The 17,749-nt window shown below is 36.2% G+C and overlaps 2 protein-coding genes across 3 annotated transcripts; both read left to right on the forward strand.

Annotated features, from left to right (window-relative positions):
- The first annotated feature begins 120 nt into the window (after positions 1 to 120).
- On the forward strand, positions 121 to 11,245 carry LOC140050325 (Na(+)/citrate cotransporter-like). Of its 2 annotated transcripts, XM_072095469.1 has the most exons (13): positions 121 to 289; positions 1,118 to 1,383; positions 1,919 to 2,033; positions 4,990 to 5,060; positions 5,651 to 5,809; positions 6,254 to 6,373; positions 6,611 to 6,730; positions 6,867 to 6,971; positions 7,077 to 7,177; positions 7,555 to 7,697; positions 8,947 to 9,108; positions 10,174 to 10,311; positions 10,635 to 11,245. In XM_072095469.1, exons 1-13 carry the CDS (start codon positions 191 to 193, stop codon positions 10,800 to 10,802), a joined length of 1,767 nt encoding a protein of 588 aa, XP_071951570.1. In that variant the 5' UTR covers positions 121 to 190; the 3' UTR covers positions 10,803 to 11,245. The 2 variants fall into 2 exon arrangements, with proteins under 2 accessions (XP_071951570.1, XP_071951571.1); XM_072095470.1 differs by lacking the exon at positions 10,174 to 10,311.
- A 650-nt stretch (positions 11,246 to 11,895) lies between these two features.
- LOC140050326 (dolichyl-phosphate beta-glucosyltransferase-like) lies at positions 11,896 to 17,706 on the forward strand. The gene is made up of 9 exons (XM_072095471.1): positions 11,896 to 11,960; positions 12,430 to 12,604; positions 12,718 to 12,764; positions 12,949 to 13,017; positions 13,432 to 13,638; positions 14,052 to 14,111; positions 14,427 to 14,578; positions 14,875 to 14,960; positions 15,806 to 17,706. The coding sequence occupies exons 2-9, from the start codon at positions 12,460 to 12,462 to the stop codon at positions 15,919 to 15,921; spliced, it is 882 nt and encodes a 293-aa protein (XP_071951572.1). The 5' UTR covers positions 11,896 to 11,960; positions 12,430 to 12,459; the 3' UTR covers positions 15,922 to 17,706.
- Positions 17,707 to 17,749: the final 43 nt, after the last annotated feature.

Raw genomic sequence — 17,749 nt, forward strand, 5'->3', positions numbered from 1 at the left:
TGTATAGCTTCTTCTACAGTGTATGAACAGGGTTTTCGTCTCTGAAATAAGTTATAAAACGAGGAACGCGGGTTGTTTTCCATTAAATATCGTGGACCATTAACATTGCATTCACTTGGCAGACACAGTTGAGGTGTCTTTGCGCGGGTACTATCTATTACACTGTTGTTATATAGTCGCCGCCGACAATATGGGGTATCTACAAGAAGTATGGGCTGTTCGACGTTTCTTAATCTTATATCTAACTCCAGTTCTGTTTTCTCCGATTCCAATATGCATCCAAAGCTCGGTAAGTTAGTAAAGACTTATATAAATAGATACGAACTACAATGTTGTATTTGGCTAGACAGTGTAGTACCTTTGGATGATAATTTTGAATATAGATCTTATTTCTGGGAAAACGTACTTGTAACTCCGGTGTAACAGTTACCTTTATGGTGGAGGACTAAACTATGCCCTAATTTCCACCAGCTGGACCTTGTTGTTACCCACCCTTATTTGATAGAATACTGTCATAAAATAAGACCTAGTCTGAAGGAGACTACCTCATGAAAGTGCATACGGTCGGTGACTGTGACTACTGCAGATTATTAAACTTGTATATTTTCCAAACACAATCAATAATGTGGACTCTTCTTAGAAATATTGTATTTTATTTTTCTAGAAATTATTGGTACCGTACGTATATTAGTAGGGCAGATTCCAAATAGGCCTACTTTTGAACGGCCGGTTCAGGAAAATAACGCATTGTTTAAGTAAAACTGATGCACAGTGTATATTCTGTTTATTTGTATTGACCCGCATAATCTTCTTCAAACGAGCAAATCTTTAAGTCATTATAGTTATCTTGCCAAGGGTATATGTGTCGGTGTCACTCAGCTCTAAGCCCATTTGTTCCTAGCTGCCACCATTTTGTGTCATCATAATCATTTTTTTTCTTATCTATATATTTATATGAGGGTCAAAGTTTTATTTTAAACTGCGGTCATTCCATGCCATCTTGGACTATGTATTTTTGTATTCTTATGGCTAATAAAGAAATGAAAATATTAAATCATGCAGAGAGAAAAATTTTGTTTATGAAAAACAAAATATATTTTTTCCTTTTCTGTTTCAGGAGGCATACACAGCGTATGTCATTATCATTATGGCAGTGTATTGGTGTACAGAAGCGATGCCATTGGCTGCTACGTCTTTCCTACCTATTATAATGTTCCCTCTTTTTGGCGTACTGCCTTCGAGCACTGTATGCGCGCAATATCTGAAAGACCTTAACTTTTTGTTTTTCGGGGGACTACTGGTTGCTGTTGCAGTGGAGCACACAAATCTACACAAACGAATTGCATTGAGAGTACTTTTGTTCATGGGGTCTAAACCAAAGTGGTAAGTGTGGCGATAGACGAGGTATGCGCCGCCGAAATGTGTTATAGTGATTTTATTATTATTATTTATTCAGGCAAAAGGTTTCTTGGGCTCAACGCAATTACGTAGACCGTTGTATGTAAAGCTTGGTTCCCACTAGAACGTAACGCAAGGACGTAAACACAACGCAAGCGTTTTAACCAATGACAAGCGAAGTTATAGACAGTTAGCAATCACAAGCGAATAAGCCATCGCTTGTGATTGGTCAATTCACTTGCGTTGCGTTACGTCCTTGTGTTGCGTCGCTAGTGGGAACCACGCTTAATTTGACTGACAGTCGCGACGCGAAGCATCATCCGAACGAAACAAGCTTAAGAGTTTAGACCATTGCATTGAATAGGGGTACACATGCGTTTGCTATGTTTTTATTGAATAAAGACGTACACAACATCTTTTCAATCCACTTAATTCACCACTGCACTCTACACCATGTTGACGGGCGTCAAATTATGTGTTCGCTTATATTTTAATAACAATTTTGTTTGTAAAATTCTAGGTTAATGTTGGGCTTCATGATAACAACAGCATTTTTATCGATGTGGGTTAGCAACACTGCAACTACTGCCATGATGGTACCGATCGTACAAGCTGTCATCGATCAAATTAAAAAGGTACAATTAACTTTTAAAATTCAGGCCCGTATGCAGCATTTATAATGGGGGGGTGCGAGCGAAGCGAGCAACAATGGCTGGGGGCCAGGGGGCCGCCAAGGGCCCCCGGTCAGTTATTTGACGTTATTGACGTTCTAAAGACTGATTTAAGACTCTCTGTTGTGGCTTGGGCTAGTTGAACGATGGACACCAGAACTTAACGCTTTCATGATGAGGCCAACTCAGCAGGGGTGGCGCCAGGATCTTCCCGACGCGGGGGCTACATTCCCCGACGAGGGGGCTATGCGAGCGAAGCGAGCATCACTAGGCTGAGGGCCAGGGGGCCGCCAAGGGCCCCCGGTGGGGGCCGCCAAGGGCCCCCGGTGGGGGTCGCCAAGGGCCCCCTGTGGGGGTCCAGTGGGCGAAGCCCCCGGAAGCAACGCGTTCTAGCGTCATTTGAGGTCTTTTTAATCAGATTTAGGGTAGCCATTTTTTCCATTTTTTATAATGCATAAATAAAATACTGCGTGCAAAAAAACGATGCGCGATGACTGTTTCAATCCATATTTTTCAATTTAAAAAATAAAAGTTCAAAGAAAATTTAGAAAAATAGAGTTGGAGGTCCCGGAAATTGGACTTATTATACTTCAAAACATGAACAAAAATATATAAGTCCCTATCATGGGTTGTGACTGAGCTAAGAAATGTTTGAAAAATAGAGATGTTAGGTCCCGGAAAATGTACTTCTTGTTCTTCGAAATATGACCAGCTTTATTGTTGGGGCTGAGCTAAGAAAATGTTTAAAACTAGAGCTGCAGGTCTTCTGAAAAAATTGCATTTTATACTTTGGAAACATCAGGCCTAGAGGCTTAAAAAACGCAAGCGTAGACCTTTTTCAGTCGGGGAAATAAGTTTATTCCTCCCAGGTGTATGCATGCGTACCATCTGGACTTCCGAGGTGTGAGAAATTCATGACATACAGGATATTGAAAATGTAATAACTATAGCTAATGTTGGCTAAGCGAAAATGGCATGTTTTTTTGTTTAGTAATGGATTAAAAATTTATTTTAGGTGCCCCACGGTACAGAAGGTTACTTGTAAATTAAAAAATTGGTGAACAAACGAACAATTAACATAATTCGTTTTTGCTGTAGTGTAGCGTACGTCGACGCAGTACACGACGTAACCGTCGGTAAACTTCGCCTGGAAAATAACACATTACACATTTTTGTCCCTGGATGAAACTTGATATCACGCGTCTCGACCCAACGTTGAATGATTCGTACAAAGGGATACCGCCAGACAAGTGCGTACCTAGCTAATGTTTAGTAGTAAGTTAGATCCCCGCTGGCAATAATGAATGCATAAAAGTGCATAATATCACTCTGACGAACTCTCACGGTCAATGGAACGTCGTGGTTTTCTAGGCGCTGAAGCTATAGGAAGTGAACGCGAACGTTTTTTACTGTATATTATATTAATATTCCCCGACAAACAGTACCCGTGTGTCTGTATTTCCAGACACGTCTTTACCGCCGGTTAAGTTGTCTGTATTTCTCCAGCAAACACTTTACCGCGTACCGCGTACATGAAGCGCTAAGCTATTGCTTGTCGTCACATGATCGACTGCGCATGTTTTACATCGAGTTTGTAGTCAGTTCATATTCCGTAATTTAATTACCGGTATTTTTTCCTTTTATATTAGCATATTTTTGTTTGTATACCATTGATAATGTAAATTTTGTATATATATAATGATATTGTCTTTAGTTAAACAAGACAAGAAAAAATAACAACCGAGGAAATAGTGGACCTTTTGGGACTTGGGGGGGTGCGTCTGCACCCAACGCACCCCCCCCTGGATACGGGCCTGAAATTAGGCCATACGTAAAAGCGAACAATCTCATCAGTACGACGGGTTTCCATGCACTTATGCATTCGTACGAATCATATATTATGTATGCATTTTGTTCAAATCAATACAATTATTTATTGACTCCCATCATACGTTACAGTATTGTCATAGAAAACAAATAACAAACAGCACAGAACGAAAACAAATTAAAATGTTTACACCAAAAAAAAATACGTTATGCATAAATATCGTTTTCGATTTGCGCTTATAAATTCACCTATAAAAAACGTTTTTTAAGACAATTATTTTGTTAATTAAAGTATGCCATGGATATTTTCTACCGATCATAGTTGCAATTACAGTATTCCATTTTCTTCCTCCATTCGGTTGGATCTGCAGATAAGTCAGAGTTTCAAATTGTATTATCTCCCTGTATAATAGTTTCGATAAAGGTTCACGTAAAACATGGTTCCCACTAAAGCGTGGTTCCCACTCTAAAACGCAACGCAGCGACGTATTGACGCAAAGTGATGTGTTGCGTAATCACAAGTGGGAACTGACGACGCAATAGTGCTGCAAACATCGTAGGTTTGATTTCATGCAGGCGGGGGAAAACCCAATGATTGGAAGGGCATTTTCTTTCTTTGCGTAGATTACGTTACGTTGCGTCGCTAGTGGGAACCAAGCGTTAGTTCCCACACAAGAACGTAACGCAACTTAAGTGATTTTACCAATCACAAACGATGGATTATTCAAACAGTCGCGTGTGATTGGTCAACTCGCTTGCGTTGCGTCTCCATAGTTTAATAGTTTAATCATTTGACCAATCATGACGCGATGGATACGAACTAGCATTGCGTCCACTCGTTACGTTGAATTTTTCAAGGGAACCAAGCTTTACATTATCCATTACTTATCAGAAAAGAAAATGAGAAAAAAAACACCAATTATTAAAGAGTAATTGTAAATATATAACTTAAAGTTTATCGCTGTTATTAAAATTGATGTGTTATCCATAACGGAGGCCGTCTAAAAAAACGGTGCTATACTTCTATAGCTACTAATAACTTGACCTTTGACTGTGTTTGTAGCATCAATTACCATCATTTTATTCTATATAGAACGATGCTACCAATTATATAGAGTTAAACGCATTGGAAAATAACGCAGTTGAAGAAGAAAAAGAACCAAGGTTAGTGTGGTAAAGATACCATGAAATATAATTATATTATCTTAGTAGTTGAAATAAAGACTTGAACTTTCAACCTAGTGATCATGCACCCTGGTGGTAGGCCTACTACGCACATTAAACTTTTATTTCTTGGAATTTTAATATAAAATTCCATGTAATTTTGCTAATAAATTGAAACACTTTAACAGTTGTCAGTTGATGTATGAGGGTTAATATGAGTTGATGATCTCTTAAATGAACATCATTTATCATTAGTTAACAGGTTTATCTCTTTCAAAGAATGTTTTTTATTGCTTAAAAATATGAAGGAATAAATGTTAAAGATAGAAAACCATTAAAATTGCCGTATTTGTTGAAGTGATTATTCGGTGTGAATGATACGCTTGGCTGGTTCGTCTTAATCGAAGTCGGCCAATCACAAGACGTTTTGATTTGCGATCTGATTGGTCAAATGTTTTTTAATACTACAGGAGTGGACCCAGTGGTATGGGGTACCGGTAGAGGCGATTTGATTTTGAAATTAATAACTACAAATACAACAGCATTTTTGTCTGTTTAATCAAAGACATGTCTATAATCTAACACTGTAGGTACACCGAACACAAGCAACATGGTATCAGAAAAAATGAATGGTTAACCAGGATGAACAAAGGCCTATTAATCTGCGTACCGTACGCCGCCAATATCGGTGGAACAGCTACAATTACAGGCACGGCACCAAACCTAGTCGCTAGCAACCTAGCGTCAACGTAGGTTGAAATGTCTTTACCGTTTACAGTAGACTTGCCTCAAGTCTCTGGTTATTTTGAGGCTTTTTTAATGTTTGTCTGAAACAGGAGTTCAAGTAGTACACGTATGAAACGCCATATGTGCAATAAAATAAGTAATATTAAGTAAATACTCCGACTGGAACCCAGACTACGTTTACATCTACGAACAGAAGACGGCGCCATTCAATTCTCTATGATTTACCATTACTGTACTTATGACAAAATGGCGCCGTGTGAATATATCCTTATCTAATCTTAGGCCTAAGAAACGATAGTCGTATTTAAGACTAACCTGTTATTTCCACGGACAAACACGATAAATATTTGCAATAATTGTTGTTTTAATGTTTAATAGAGATAACGAAATATAATCGAAAACCGTTTTCTTTACTTGGTTATTGTTTTTTTAAATATTATATTTAGTGATTATGGTTCAGTGGCGGGAGTAAACTTTTTGACGTGGATGTTATTTGCAATACCCAGTATGATTGTCTGTCTGTTCTTTGCCTGGATTTGGTTGCAGTACATGTTTTTGGGATGCAGGTATTTACTGGTAACAACAGTACGTCTGTGGAAGTGATTTTACCCGTGAAAATTGGATTTACCCTTTAATGTATATCTTATTAGTTCCAATTTCAATTTTAGTACAGCCCTTTCCGCTCTCCCCAGCCCACGATTTGTCCCCATCCCCCATCCATTTTTTCTGGTGTGTTTTCAATTCAAATCATCAGTATAAACATTGATATCTTGAGACTTAGCAGAACAATATTTTAATTTTAGTTGCAAGTTTTGGCGGTGTAGTTGTCTTCACAAACAGGAGCACGACCAAATTGACACCACCAACGAAGAGTCTGTTACAGCCGTACTCAGGCAACAGTATAATGCGCTTGGGAAAGTGAGGTAAGTCTAAAAAACCATTCAAAGAATCGGCCTAAAATCAATAGTACTAACTCAAACACGCGACTGGGTCAGCCACATGTATATTATGGCCTTGTTAAAATTACATTTTTTGTTTTTAATTAAATTCCTTTTTCAGTTTTGCAGAAAAAGCTGTTTTGTTCCATTTTGTCATTCTGTTGCTGCTTTGGATAACACGTGATCCCAAATTTATTCCCGGTTGGTCAGTTTGGTTTAAAGAAAAGTAAGTACGACACGTGACACTCTTAACTTACCAACGATAATTTCCGATCTTAAAATGTACCCTATCTATCTATCTTGCTAAATATTTGTTCTTTTTTCGTTTTAGGTATGTTACTGATTCAACGTGTGCGATGCTCATCTCAGTCAGCTTGTTCATGTTTCCAGTAGAACCGCCGGGTTGGACGTGCCGCAGACCGACAACAAAAAGTATGATAGGATAATCAAACCATGTAATAAGTCTAGTCGTCACGTCCATATGCAGCTACTGTATACGTATTTTAGCCATAGTATATCTAATCCCATGCGTAGAGAGGATTTGGAAGATTGAAACATGATTACGCATGCGTACAAGCTGACGCTTTCGATTCGCGTCCGTGAATAAATTAGCTTAGTTGAAAATTGAGAGTGTTTGTTCCAGGTTACAGTAGTTTTAAATATATATATTTTTACACCAGCCGTTATCACAGTTAGGTGCTGGGTACGTGCGTAGGATGGCTGCATTCCACCTTTTGGCTCCCCTAAGTGTGCCTCCTTAGTAGGCCTAATGGCTTATCAGTGACCTTTCACGTGTGTGTTTTGTTTAGAATCTTCTTCACCTGCAGAAGCAGCATCCACCACCACAAATGACTGTGGTTCAATCTTAACATGGCCAGCTGTCCACCAGAAGATGGCATGGAACGTCATCATCCTGCTTGGTGGAGGCTTCGCAATGGCTGAAGCTTGTAAGGTTGTTACAAAACATATCTGTTTTTATTAACTAGAGCTTGGTTCCCACTAGAACGTAACGCAAGTAAGTGATTTGACCATGTACCCATAACAAGGAATGAATTATTCGAACAGTGGCTTGTCATTGGTCATCACGCTTGCGTTACGTCGTTGTGTTGCGTCCTAGAGTGGGAACAAAGCATTAGACGCAACGCAACGACGTAGGCACAACGCAAATGAGTTGACCAATCACAGAGTTTGGATGATGATCCATCTCGTCATGATTGGTCAAATTACTGCTTGCGGCGTCGTGCTAATGATCTTGCGTTTCGCCAAGTCGCTTTTCTAAACGACAAGTGTCACAAAGCGTGACAATGCGACAATCATTGCAAGTGGGCGACATAAATAACTTCTTGAATTCTGTTTGCAATTTTAAGTTTGATCTTGTTATAATCAGTATTATTCTTTTATATCATTAAAAAGAAAATGGTTCGATATCACATTTTTGTGTAAACATCCTGTATAGGCCCATCGCACCCCCAAGATCCCCACGATAAGGGCGTATAGGCCCATTATCTTCAAGATCACCCAAGATAGATACAACAAGTACCCAAATCCAGCTAGCTCTGTATTAAAGGCCAGGTGCGGGCAAAAAATTTCTATTGATCATACATTCCAATAATTATCGATCTATAGTTTCCCCTATGTTTCATAATTTTTTGGGATTTTATTTGTGTTACAGGAGCTTGTTGAAAATTAGCACTTTCATATCAGTGGGGGGATAGTTCAAATTACACAGTAAAATCTATATTCTTTTGTACACAAATTTTAAAAATAGAGAGGCATTTTAAAAAGCTATGAAAAATAAACGGTGTGGTAAAAAATGTTATCAGATGACTAAATATAGGTAATATAACTTGAATTTTACATTTCTGGTATTTTTATTCAACTTCAGAATTTTATTTTCATGCTATAGCAAAAATTATCCACCGTATATCCACCATCTTTTTTCACCTTCTAGGGAGTCACCAGACATGTTATTACATTATGTTAACTACCTAACTACTGAAATAAAGTCTTCCTGTTTTTTTTGGCAGAATTTTGCCAAATTTTGTATTTGACCATATTAGGGGAAATTCATGGTTTTTCGTCTTGATTTCTGTTACAAATATTTGATTTATGTACAATTAACCAGATATTATATTTCAAATTCATGCCTGTACCTGAGCTTTAAAGTTTAATGATAATTTCGTGGTGGTTTTTTTGCGCAGGAATCTGGACTATCGAAGTGGATCGGAATCCAACTGTCTAGCCTGGATCAAGTGCCGCCTGCCATTCTCCTCTTCGCCATCACCATTCTCATTGCGTTTCTCACTGAGTTCACAAGCAATACGTCAACTGCTAATATATTTCTTCCATTGATGGCTGAATTAGTAAGTGTGATTTTAATGTGTTAATAAGGTTTATCGCAAATAGCGTACGCAACGCATGATGGGAAGGGTTTGGGAGCAAACGTCACGACGCGTACGTATACGTACATGATTTGTTGTTTGTCCGATTGACGTTTGTTCCTAAACCCTTCCTATCATACATTGTGCAATGACGTTCCTCGCGAAATCAAGCTTGCGATAAACCACGGGAAGACGTCCGAATTAGATCGGTTTCCACTAAAGCTTGGTTCTCACTAGAGACACAACACAAGGACGTAACGCAACGTAAGCGAGTTCACTAATGACAAGCGACAGTTTGAATATTTCATCGCTTAAAGCTTGGTTCCCACTAGAACGTAACGCAAGGACGTAAACGCAACGCAAGCGTTTTAACCAATGACAAGCGAAGTTATAGACAGTTAGCAATCACAAGCGAATAAGTAATCGCTTGTGATTGGTCAATTCGGTTGCGTTGCGTTACGTCTTCGTGTTGCGTCTATAGTGAGAACCAAGCTCACGGGACGCAACGCCACGACGTAAGTGCAACGCATATAATTTGACCAATCAAAAGGATGTACTCGTTGCTGTGTTTGTTGGTTAAATATTATTATCAACATCAATCATTATACGTCATTATTTTAAAATTATCATTAAATTCCAGTTAACACGATGTTTTCACTCGATGGCAATTCGTGGAAACCCTTTTTGATCATGGGCCAAAAATAAAAAGTACCTAATAATAATGATTATTTTTAACGGTGTGTTACGGTATAGTTTAACGGTGTGTTACGGTATAGTTTAACGGTGTGTGTTACGGTATAGTTTAACGGTGTGTGTTACGGTATAGTTTTGGGCCAAAAAACACAATAAGAACGTTAAAGTGGCGTCTGATTTCTTAAATTCTTTTTAAGAAGAATACTCGCCGTATTTTTCGAAAGCTAATTATTTGACGGCGGTGCATGCACCTGATGGACTTCGAAATGAATTAGCTCGAATTGAACACGTGTATCAGATGCAAAACAACCTTGCTTTTTTCAAAGTCTTGATTAGTCTTTCATTTAATTTTAGGCCATTGAAATTGGTGTCAACCCGTTGTACTTCATTATGACCTCAGCTATCGCCTGCTCGTTTGCGTTTATGTTACCAGTGGCGACGCCTCCAAACGCGATTGCGTTCTCTTACGGATCGCTGACGGTTATGGATATGGTAAGCTTAATGACATAATACATGACATATATCTAAAAATAGAATTCAATGTTTGTAAGACTTTATTTAATCATTTTAATTAAATTATTCTTAAAATACAATATAATAATATAAGAAAAAGATGGCTCTGTATTTATCAACGCCACAGCAACAACAACATTTCACGCGCACGTTGAAATGTTGATGATAATGGTACAACTTTTGTACGCGCGCGTCACTGAGATGACGATGTTACCGCGTACCTGTTGTATTCTATTGTGATTCATTATAGCATAGTAGTGCACTTACTGCAAATAATTCATTATGCGTTTTTTTCATTGTAGGTAAAAGCCGGTGCTATAATGAACATCATCTGTATAGTAGTAACGAACATCAATATCAATACGCTTGGGCGTGCTGTATTTGATGTGCATTTATATCCAGACTGGATCCCGACACCATCTGATGCAATCCCCACAACCGACATAATAGGTCTAACGACGTTCAATTAATAATTAGTTCACGTACTTGACAACGGTGGGGTGGCCTAGAAAATGCAACACCCTAGATTCCAAACCGAAATGCGTAAAAAGATCAATATTCTGGCACATATGGCGTTTCTTACGTATAATACATGAGTTTGTATTTTCAGAAAAAAATCCGAACTCCGAATTGTGGACTAGTGGAAAAGACAATAAATACAGACCTGGGGCAAGTCTGCAACACCCCACTCGTTTATGTTATATTCGTACGTTATATTTAATCAATATTTGGCTAATAGCCTACTATAGGCCTATTTACCGTCATTGTATACACTTTATACATTATTTAGTATAATATCAATAATATTAGGCCTATTTAAGTTTGTAAAACAATAATAATTAATGTTTCGATAAAAAGTATATTATACTAATATTTAATATATGTTAATTTAATCAAAGCACTTTTTTTTTAATGGGACAAATAGAACAATAAAATTTGCCATTTCGTTGACCTTCTAGAACTGGAATTGTTGTCTAGGTCATGCATTTCCCAGGAAAGACTCCTCAAACACCATGAACATATTTTTCTAGCTTTGTTTCGTCGGTAGACGATTTAGCAGAATTATAATCTCATGGGGGTGATTGTTTTGGGGTACCAAGAAAGGAGAGCAAAGGTGTACCCCACAGAGACAGCCATTTCGTAATGATAGCCATAATGCCTGGTAATTAACAGTAAAGTTCTCTCCCCAGTCGACACGTCCAACCCACAAAAGTATTTTTACGTTTCATCTAAGAATTGAAGGACGGACTTTTATTCTCTTGGTGATCCCGGCTGACTGAAAAGGAGACACTCCTGTTGTGCAAACCCTGTTTTAATTTAAAATCAAATTAAAACACACCCTTTAAATCATGATTTCTTTCAAATGTTATGTTAATAAATCACCGAATTGATTATTAGCTTTTTGAATACGGCAATAGTAGGTCTATACGGCCGCGCCCTATATCACAGATTTATATCTCATCATGAAAGTTTGTGCGTGTCAATTTATAGAGGGCGGTATAATAAAAAAAAAGTTTTCGCAAGTGTACACGATCGGTCAAAGTTCAGATCTGATAACAACAATGGCAGTAGACGTGGTACAGTTGGTTTATGTTGCAATTGTTTTGATTATTGCAACTATTTTGCTTGTAAGTTAAATTTTAAATATATTTTTATATATACATATGCATTTAAGATTAAGTATGAACGTTACTACTTATAATTTAGTTTGTAGTGTCACACAGACCGGTAGTCAGGTACACTATCTTCTTCTGATTCAGACTGGCTGGTGGCTGGCTAGCTAGCAAGTTACTGTGTGTGGGGCCCTCTCTCTCCTGCTGAATATATGATGAAAGGTGTATTGATTTAGGCATCATCAGAGGGCCCCAGCAAAAAACAGTCTATCATGTTATAATACTAATAATAGTGCTTCTTACAAGCATAATATTAATAATATAGGCGGTACAGTTGGCCACTATCACTATTAAAACCTAGCACAATTTTTAGTACTTCTACTAGCCAGACTAAAGGCCTATTTATTAATTATATATATTATTATAAATATCAAGTACAAGGAAATAGGCTAGTGTGTTCCCACTATTTTGTTTATATTTTCAGAGTTTAATATTCATTTATATCTCAAGCCCAATGCCTGATTTACGTCGATTTGAAAGCGAAAAGTATTTTTTAAATCCCAACAATGGAAATGAAAAAGTGTCTTTCCCAAGCATAGATGACCCTCCAAACATTGAACTGTCTGTAGTTGTTCCTTCTTATAATGAAGAGGAAAGATGTAAGTATTTCACAAACAACAGTTTAAAATATAAATATGACAAAATAAGCATTGCAATGACTGTATATTGAATATTCAATTTATTTGTACTAATCATATTTTGGTTTTTTCAGTACCTATAATGTTAGATGAGGCTTTAGAATATCTTGAATCAAGACAAGTAAGTACACAGACACTCCTCACACCACCTTCCTTTCTTTCACATTGTTCAACAAATTTACTATTATACAGTACATGCTGTGTTCTTTGATCTTTAATTTGCCATAATTGTACAGTGTTCTTTGATGCTTTTATACCTTTCTTATATGATATGTTTTAACTCTTTAATATAATTGTTTTTGCAGAAAGAAAATTCCTCTTTTACTTATGAAATTGTAGTAGTTGATGATGGTAGTAAGGATAAAACTTCAGAGGTTTGTCAGTTTCTTATATGTTTGTGTTCTTGTGCACACTGTAATGAACAGTCATTAACCCTTCTCAAACAATTTAAAACACATGTGACTTTAGACCCAGCATTAATCTCTATTTATAACTTGAATACTCACTGAGTTTTGGTTGAAATTAAATGTTTCCTTCTTTTGTCTTTTTATAAGTGAAATAATTATTTATTTCAGTTTTTAGTCGCGTACAACGCGAATCTACAGCTCACTATGTCGGTCGGTTAACTTGACCAACGCGACTATTACGCAACTGCAACTGCATAATAATACTGAATAACTTTATTCAAACTGCAAAATGGCCTATTTAAAGTCTGAATTTATTAATCTTCATTTTTTATGTTTTATGTTACCTACTGCACAATGTCAATACTTTTTCATTTTGTTTAGGTCGCTTTAGAATATTGCAAAAAATGGAGCATTAGCAAAGTACGAGTACTAACACTTGCTCAGAATCGGGGCAAAGGCGGTGCGGTCAGGTTAGGTGTTTTTAGCTCCAGAGGGCGCAAGATACTTTTTGCCGATGCAGATGGGGCTACTAAGTTTGAAGACTATACGAGCATGGATAAAGCCTTGCAAGGATTACTAAAAAATGATGTAAGAAGAATTTCTTAGTAATTTGGTATAGATAATTCAACAATGTATTCACTGAACAAACTCAAGACAGTCAAATCTAGACATTTCTATTCAGTCATATTCTAATTTATAAAAAGTGTGCATTATAAATATAATCCAACGTTAGAAACTGTCGCATCTTAGGTCAAAGGTTAAAAATGATCGCATTAAGCAGATAATTATTTGATTTGAAATAGATAATTTTGTCACGAGTTGAATAGGTTAAACCTGGCTTCCACAGAACTTTTATCGGCTACTTGAAAAATAAACAATAACATAGTAATAATGTATATAATAATATTTAATATTATCAATTTTTAATATATTCAGAGGTCTAATATTTATAATATTTATTAAATCATTTTGTTGTGAAATTTGACGTTTATTTATTGCAGAATGAGATGGGTATAGTTTGTGGGTCAAGAGCCCATTTACAATCAGAAGCTGTAGCAGAGGTATTGACAACATTGCTTGCAAAGTTATTTATTCAAATTTACGATATACATTTGGCTCAGTAGAAGTGAGGCAATCTAACAACAGGACACTGAGCTCACCTTGCCAAGATAAAAACTTGTAACTTATGTCTGGCTGCGACAAATGCCAACAGTACTGTACTATGTGTGTCTGTTAAAGGACGTGAAACTGATCGTGTCGCAGCCACATTTAAACCCTTTGATCTCTGGAGCTCAGCATCCTGTTGTTAGATGATTACCTTGTTAAAAGACAATGGTACCACCCTCTTTACATGTTTTCTTTTTTTCAATATTTAGAGGTCTTTTTTCCGTACGATCCTTATGTATGGCTTTCATTTTCTTGTTTGGTTCCTGTGTGTTAGAGGCATCAAGGACACACAGTGTGGGTTTAAGCTTCTATCAAGGAAAGCAGCTAGCCAAGTCTTTACTTGTCTACACGTCAATAGATGGTCAGTTTTACTTTTATTTTCTGGTCTAGTTGTCCCATGACCTAGAGGATTGTAGGGACGTAGCAGATGAGATACAGTCCACCAAGTCCTTCCATAGGGGTATTGGTAGTTGTACCCATCATGATGTGATATACAGGCATAGACCATATCTCCCAGTGGTGTCGATGGTTCTCCTGAACCGACGCCCTTGTAGTTGGTTTTTTTTAGTACTTATTGGGTGTCCAACCACTCTCCACACCATGCTCCTAAAGAATTTGGTGGGTAATGTTAATAATATAATTGTTTTTGTTTGGTAGGGCATTTGATGTGGAACTTCTTTACATTGCGCAATGTCTCAACATTCCAATAGCCGAAGTGGCTGTCAACTGGCAAGAAATAGATGGTTGGTTTAACATAAAAATATATTGCTTAACGGCATCGCCTATTTGTCATTGCGTTGCCCCTGCCATAAATAGTTTATCCGTCGTGCACAGTGCTCTACTCCATAGAAAGCCAAAGTTACAGGAATAACGGATTGTTTATTCTTGTGTGATATACAGTATATTTTTAGTATAACGCATTACTGCACCAAATTGGTATATTGAATCTGCCCTGATAAAGAAAGAAATACATTTATGATAAATTATAATACTGTAATAGGTTTATGTGTTAATGATGATAAAGATCGAATTTCAAAGATGTTAAATCCCAGTGTTAATGCATCATCTGCCTCCCCTGTGGATACATTACATACAGTAATATGCAAATATATGTATCCATTTATGAAATTACCTAATTAACATAATCATAAATTATACCATGTGCCACATTAATAAAGTTATAATTGCTTTGTTATACTTTTAAACAAAGGTCATTGAATGTGATACCAACCACATTATCTATGTTATGTCTTGGTGCCATGCAGACTTTTTACTACATTTCTTGGAAAGATGGGCTGTTTTCAAATGTAATTTAAAACGTTGCCAGGATGCAAACTTTTATTATCTACAGAATAGACTATGATAGGTTAGCCCAAAGATAGCTTAACCCAAACCCTGAATTATATAGTGTATATATTACCCTATAATTTCTCCCTGCTAACTTGAGCTGAGGTATTTTGTCATTTACAGTATGGTGAAATTTATAAAATCCAATTAATTGACTAAGATTGGTTCATTAAGCAGTATTGATCGAATGATATTTGTTAATCTCAATTGATATATTTTCATATTTATATTTATCCCATAGGATCCAAAATGGTTCCAGTTTTCAGTTGGATTCAGATGGGAAAAGATATTCTACTTATACGACTTCGTTATCTGATTGGCGCGTGGACGATAACAGACAAAAACAAGCGTGAATAACGTACCAGTGTTTTTTAGTTTGGCGTCTCATTTACACGTTTACCAATTCCAAAATTGAAAATGTAATAATTTTAGCATCCCAATTTGACAATTATCATAGTAGATTCACTTAATATATGAATGATATTATGGTACTGTTATGTTTGTATCAAAATTCATTATCTTCCCCGAGAGAACTATGATGTAATGTGATTACGTTGGCCTAGTTTTTAGCATACCAAAGACATCAGCAATTCTTACTGTTAATAAATAAATTCAGATCTTGCAGTGAAGCTGTAGCTTGGTGGTTAACATGCTTGCCTTCCAATCCCAATGTCTGGTGTTCAATTCTGACTTAGTGCCATGGTTGTAACTCACGACTTTTCACTCCTTATGCCACAAATGAGATTTAGTTTAATGTTTTAAAAGCTTTGTATACTGTAGTTTATCCATCCTGTAACTTGTAAGTCTGTCTCTGTTGGATGCGCATTCTCCATTCATTCTACATCATTACATGGAGCATTTGATCCCAATCTCCTCCTAATATTCCAAGTGTTGGATCCCACCATACATTATCAAAGCAATACATTAATAAAAGCCACCAAGTAAAGCTTTTCTAATGTCTTTTAATATGTTCTTATTATTTGTAATTGGAGAGGGTTTAAATCAAAAAGGAAAAATAATGTTGGAAATACAGTATATAAAGATGTGTGGCTAAGTCTAAAGTACAGTAGTTTTTGTATTACCTATTATGTAGTAGCCTGCAATAGACTCACTGCAACTATGTATGTATGCATTATACTTAATGAATCCTTAAAGCAGTAATTACATGTGTTTACTCTATAACCTTTTAATTTTTTTTATAAGAGTAATCTTACACACTGTTTATTGTAGTGAATAAACTTTTTTTTAATATAAATAAAATCATATCTTATTACAGAAAAAAATGTTTCACTGCAGTTACTGCAGTAGAATAATTCTGATATGATTGCTATAATATGGTAGAGCTGGAACTAGCAGTGGCCCATGATTGTTAGTATATTTTGTTTGTTCTTCTGAGAAGGAGACACTTAATGCATATAAATGTATTGAAAACTTTTACCTTACCTATATTTGAAAAAAAAAATGATGTGGAATCATGATTTAAGAAGTATTATCACTTAACTAAAGCTCTGTCTACATTATCAAACTAGTTTGACAAAAAAAAAAGTGTGATGTGCCCAAATATGGTAGTGATATGCCCAAATATAATAGTGATATGACATCATCATGTCCATATATGGGCACATCATATTTTGTTGTCACTTAAAGTTTGATACCGTAGAAAGAGCTTTATATGATGAAATATATTTATATATAACAATGGATAGTATACAGTATTTTTGTATCTAAGTACACTATTCTCAACTCAACCAGTGTCCATAAAATTTGTTTAAACAAAAAAGATAAATGGACATCTCTTATATAATAGAAATATATTAATAAAATCAATTAGTGAATTACAGTATTATAAATTGGCTGAAAGTTAAATTGTGTTATTTGTAAAACTGCTGAAACTTAAAACCTAATGTATAAAAACAAAAAATATTATTCCATAATAGGAGGCATGTAGTTGAGTCTATGAAAACGAACATAGAGGGGATATGCAGGGGGAAAAAAAAGGAAAATTATCGACTAACTAATTGGATTGGAATATGTTTTAATCCTTGTACGACAATATCTGTATAGATTAATGCTTTGGTCGTATTTTAGATAAATTAAAAGATACTAATTGCAATCTGGAGTACTGTATTAAATGAGCAAGATTACAATAGCAAAAGAACGGTATCTTGTTTTGGAAAGAAAACGA

This window comes from Antedon mediterranea, chromosome 5, assembly GCF_964355755.1.
Source record: "Antedon mediterranea chromosome 5, ecAntMedi1.1, whole genome shotgun sequence".
Taxonomy (NCBI): Eukaryota; Metazoa; Echinodermata; class Crinoidea; order Comatulida; family Antedonidae; genus Antedon; species Antedon mediterranea.

What these genes read in the sequence shown, in the direction of transcription:
- LOC140050326 (XM_072095471.1), top strand. Translation starts at nt 12,460, where the DNA reads ATGCCTGATTTACGTCGATTTGAAAGCGAAAAGTATTTTTTAAATCCC. An exon ending in AAGGATTACTAAAAAATGAT is followed by an intron (nt 13,639 to 14,051) that starts GTAAGAAGAATT and finishes TATTTATTGCAG; the next exon opens with AATGAGATGGGTATAGTTTG. An exon ending in AATCAGAAGCTGTAGCAGAG is followed by an intron (nt 14,112 to 14,426) that starts GTATTGACAACA and finishes TTCAATATTTAG; the next exon opens with AGGTCTTTTTTCCGTACGAT.
- LOC140050325 (XM_072095469.1), top strand. Translation starts at nt 191, where the DNA reads ATGGGGTATCTACAAGAAGTATGGGCTGTTCGACGTTTCTTAATCTTA. An exon ending in CAATATGCATCCAAAGCTCG is followed by an intron (nt 290 to 1,117) that starts GTAAGTTAGTAA and finishes TTTCTGTTTCAG; the next exon opens with GAGGCATACACAGCGTATGT. An exon ending in AATGCGCTTGGGAAAGTGAG is followed by an intron (nt 6,731 to 6,866) that starts GTAAGTCTAAAA and finishes TTCCTTTTTCAG; the next exon opens with TTTTGCAGAAAAAGCTGTTT.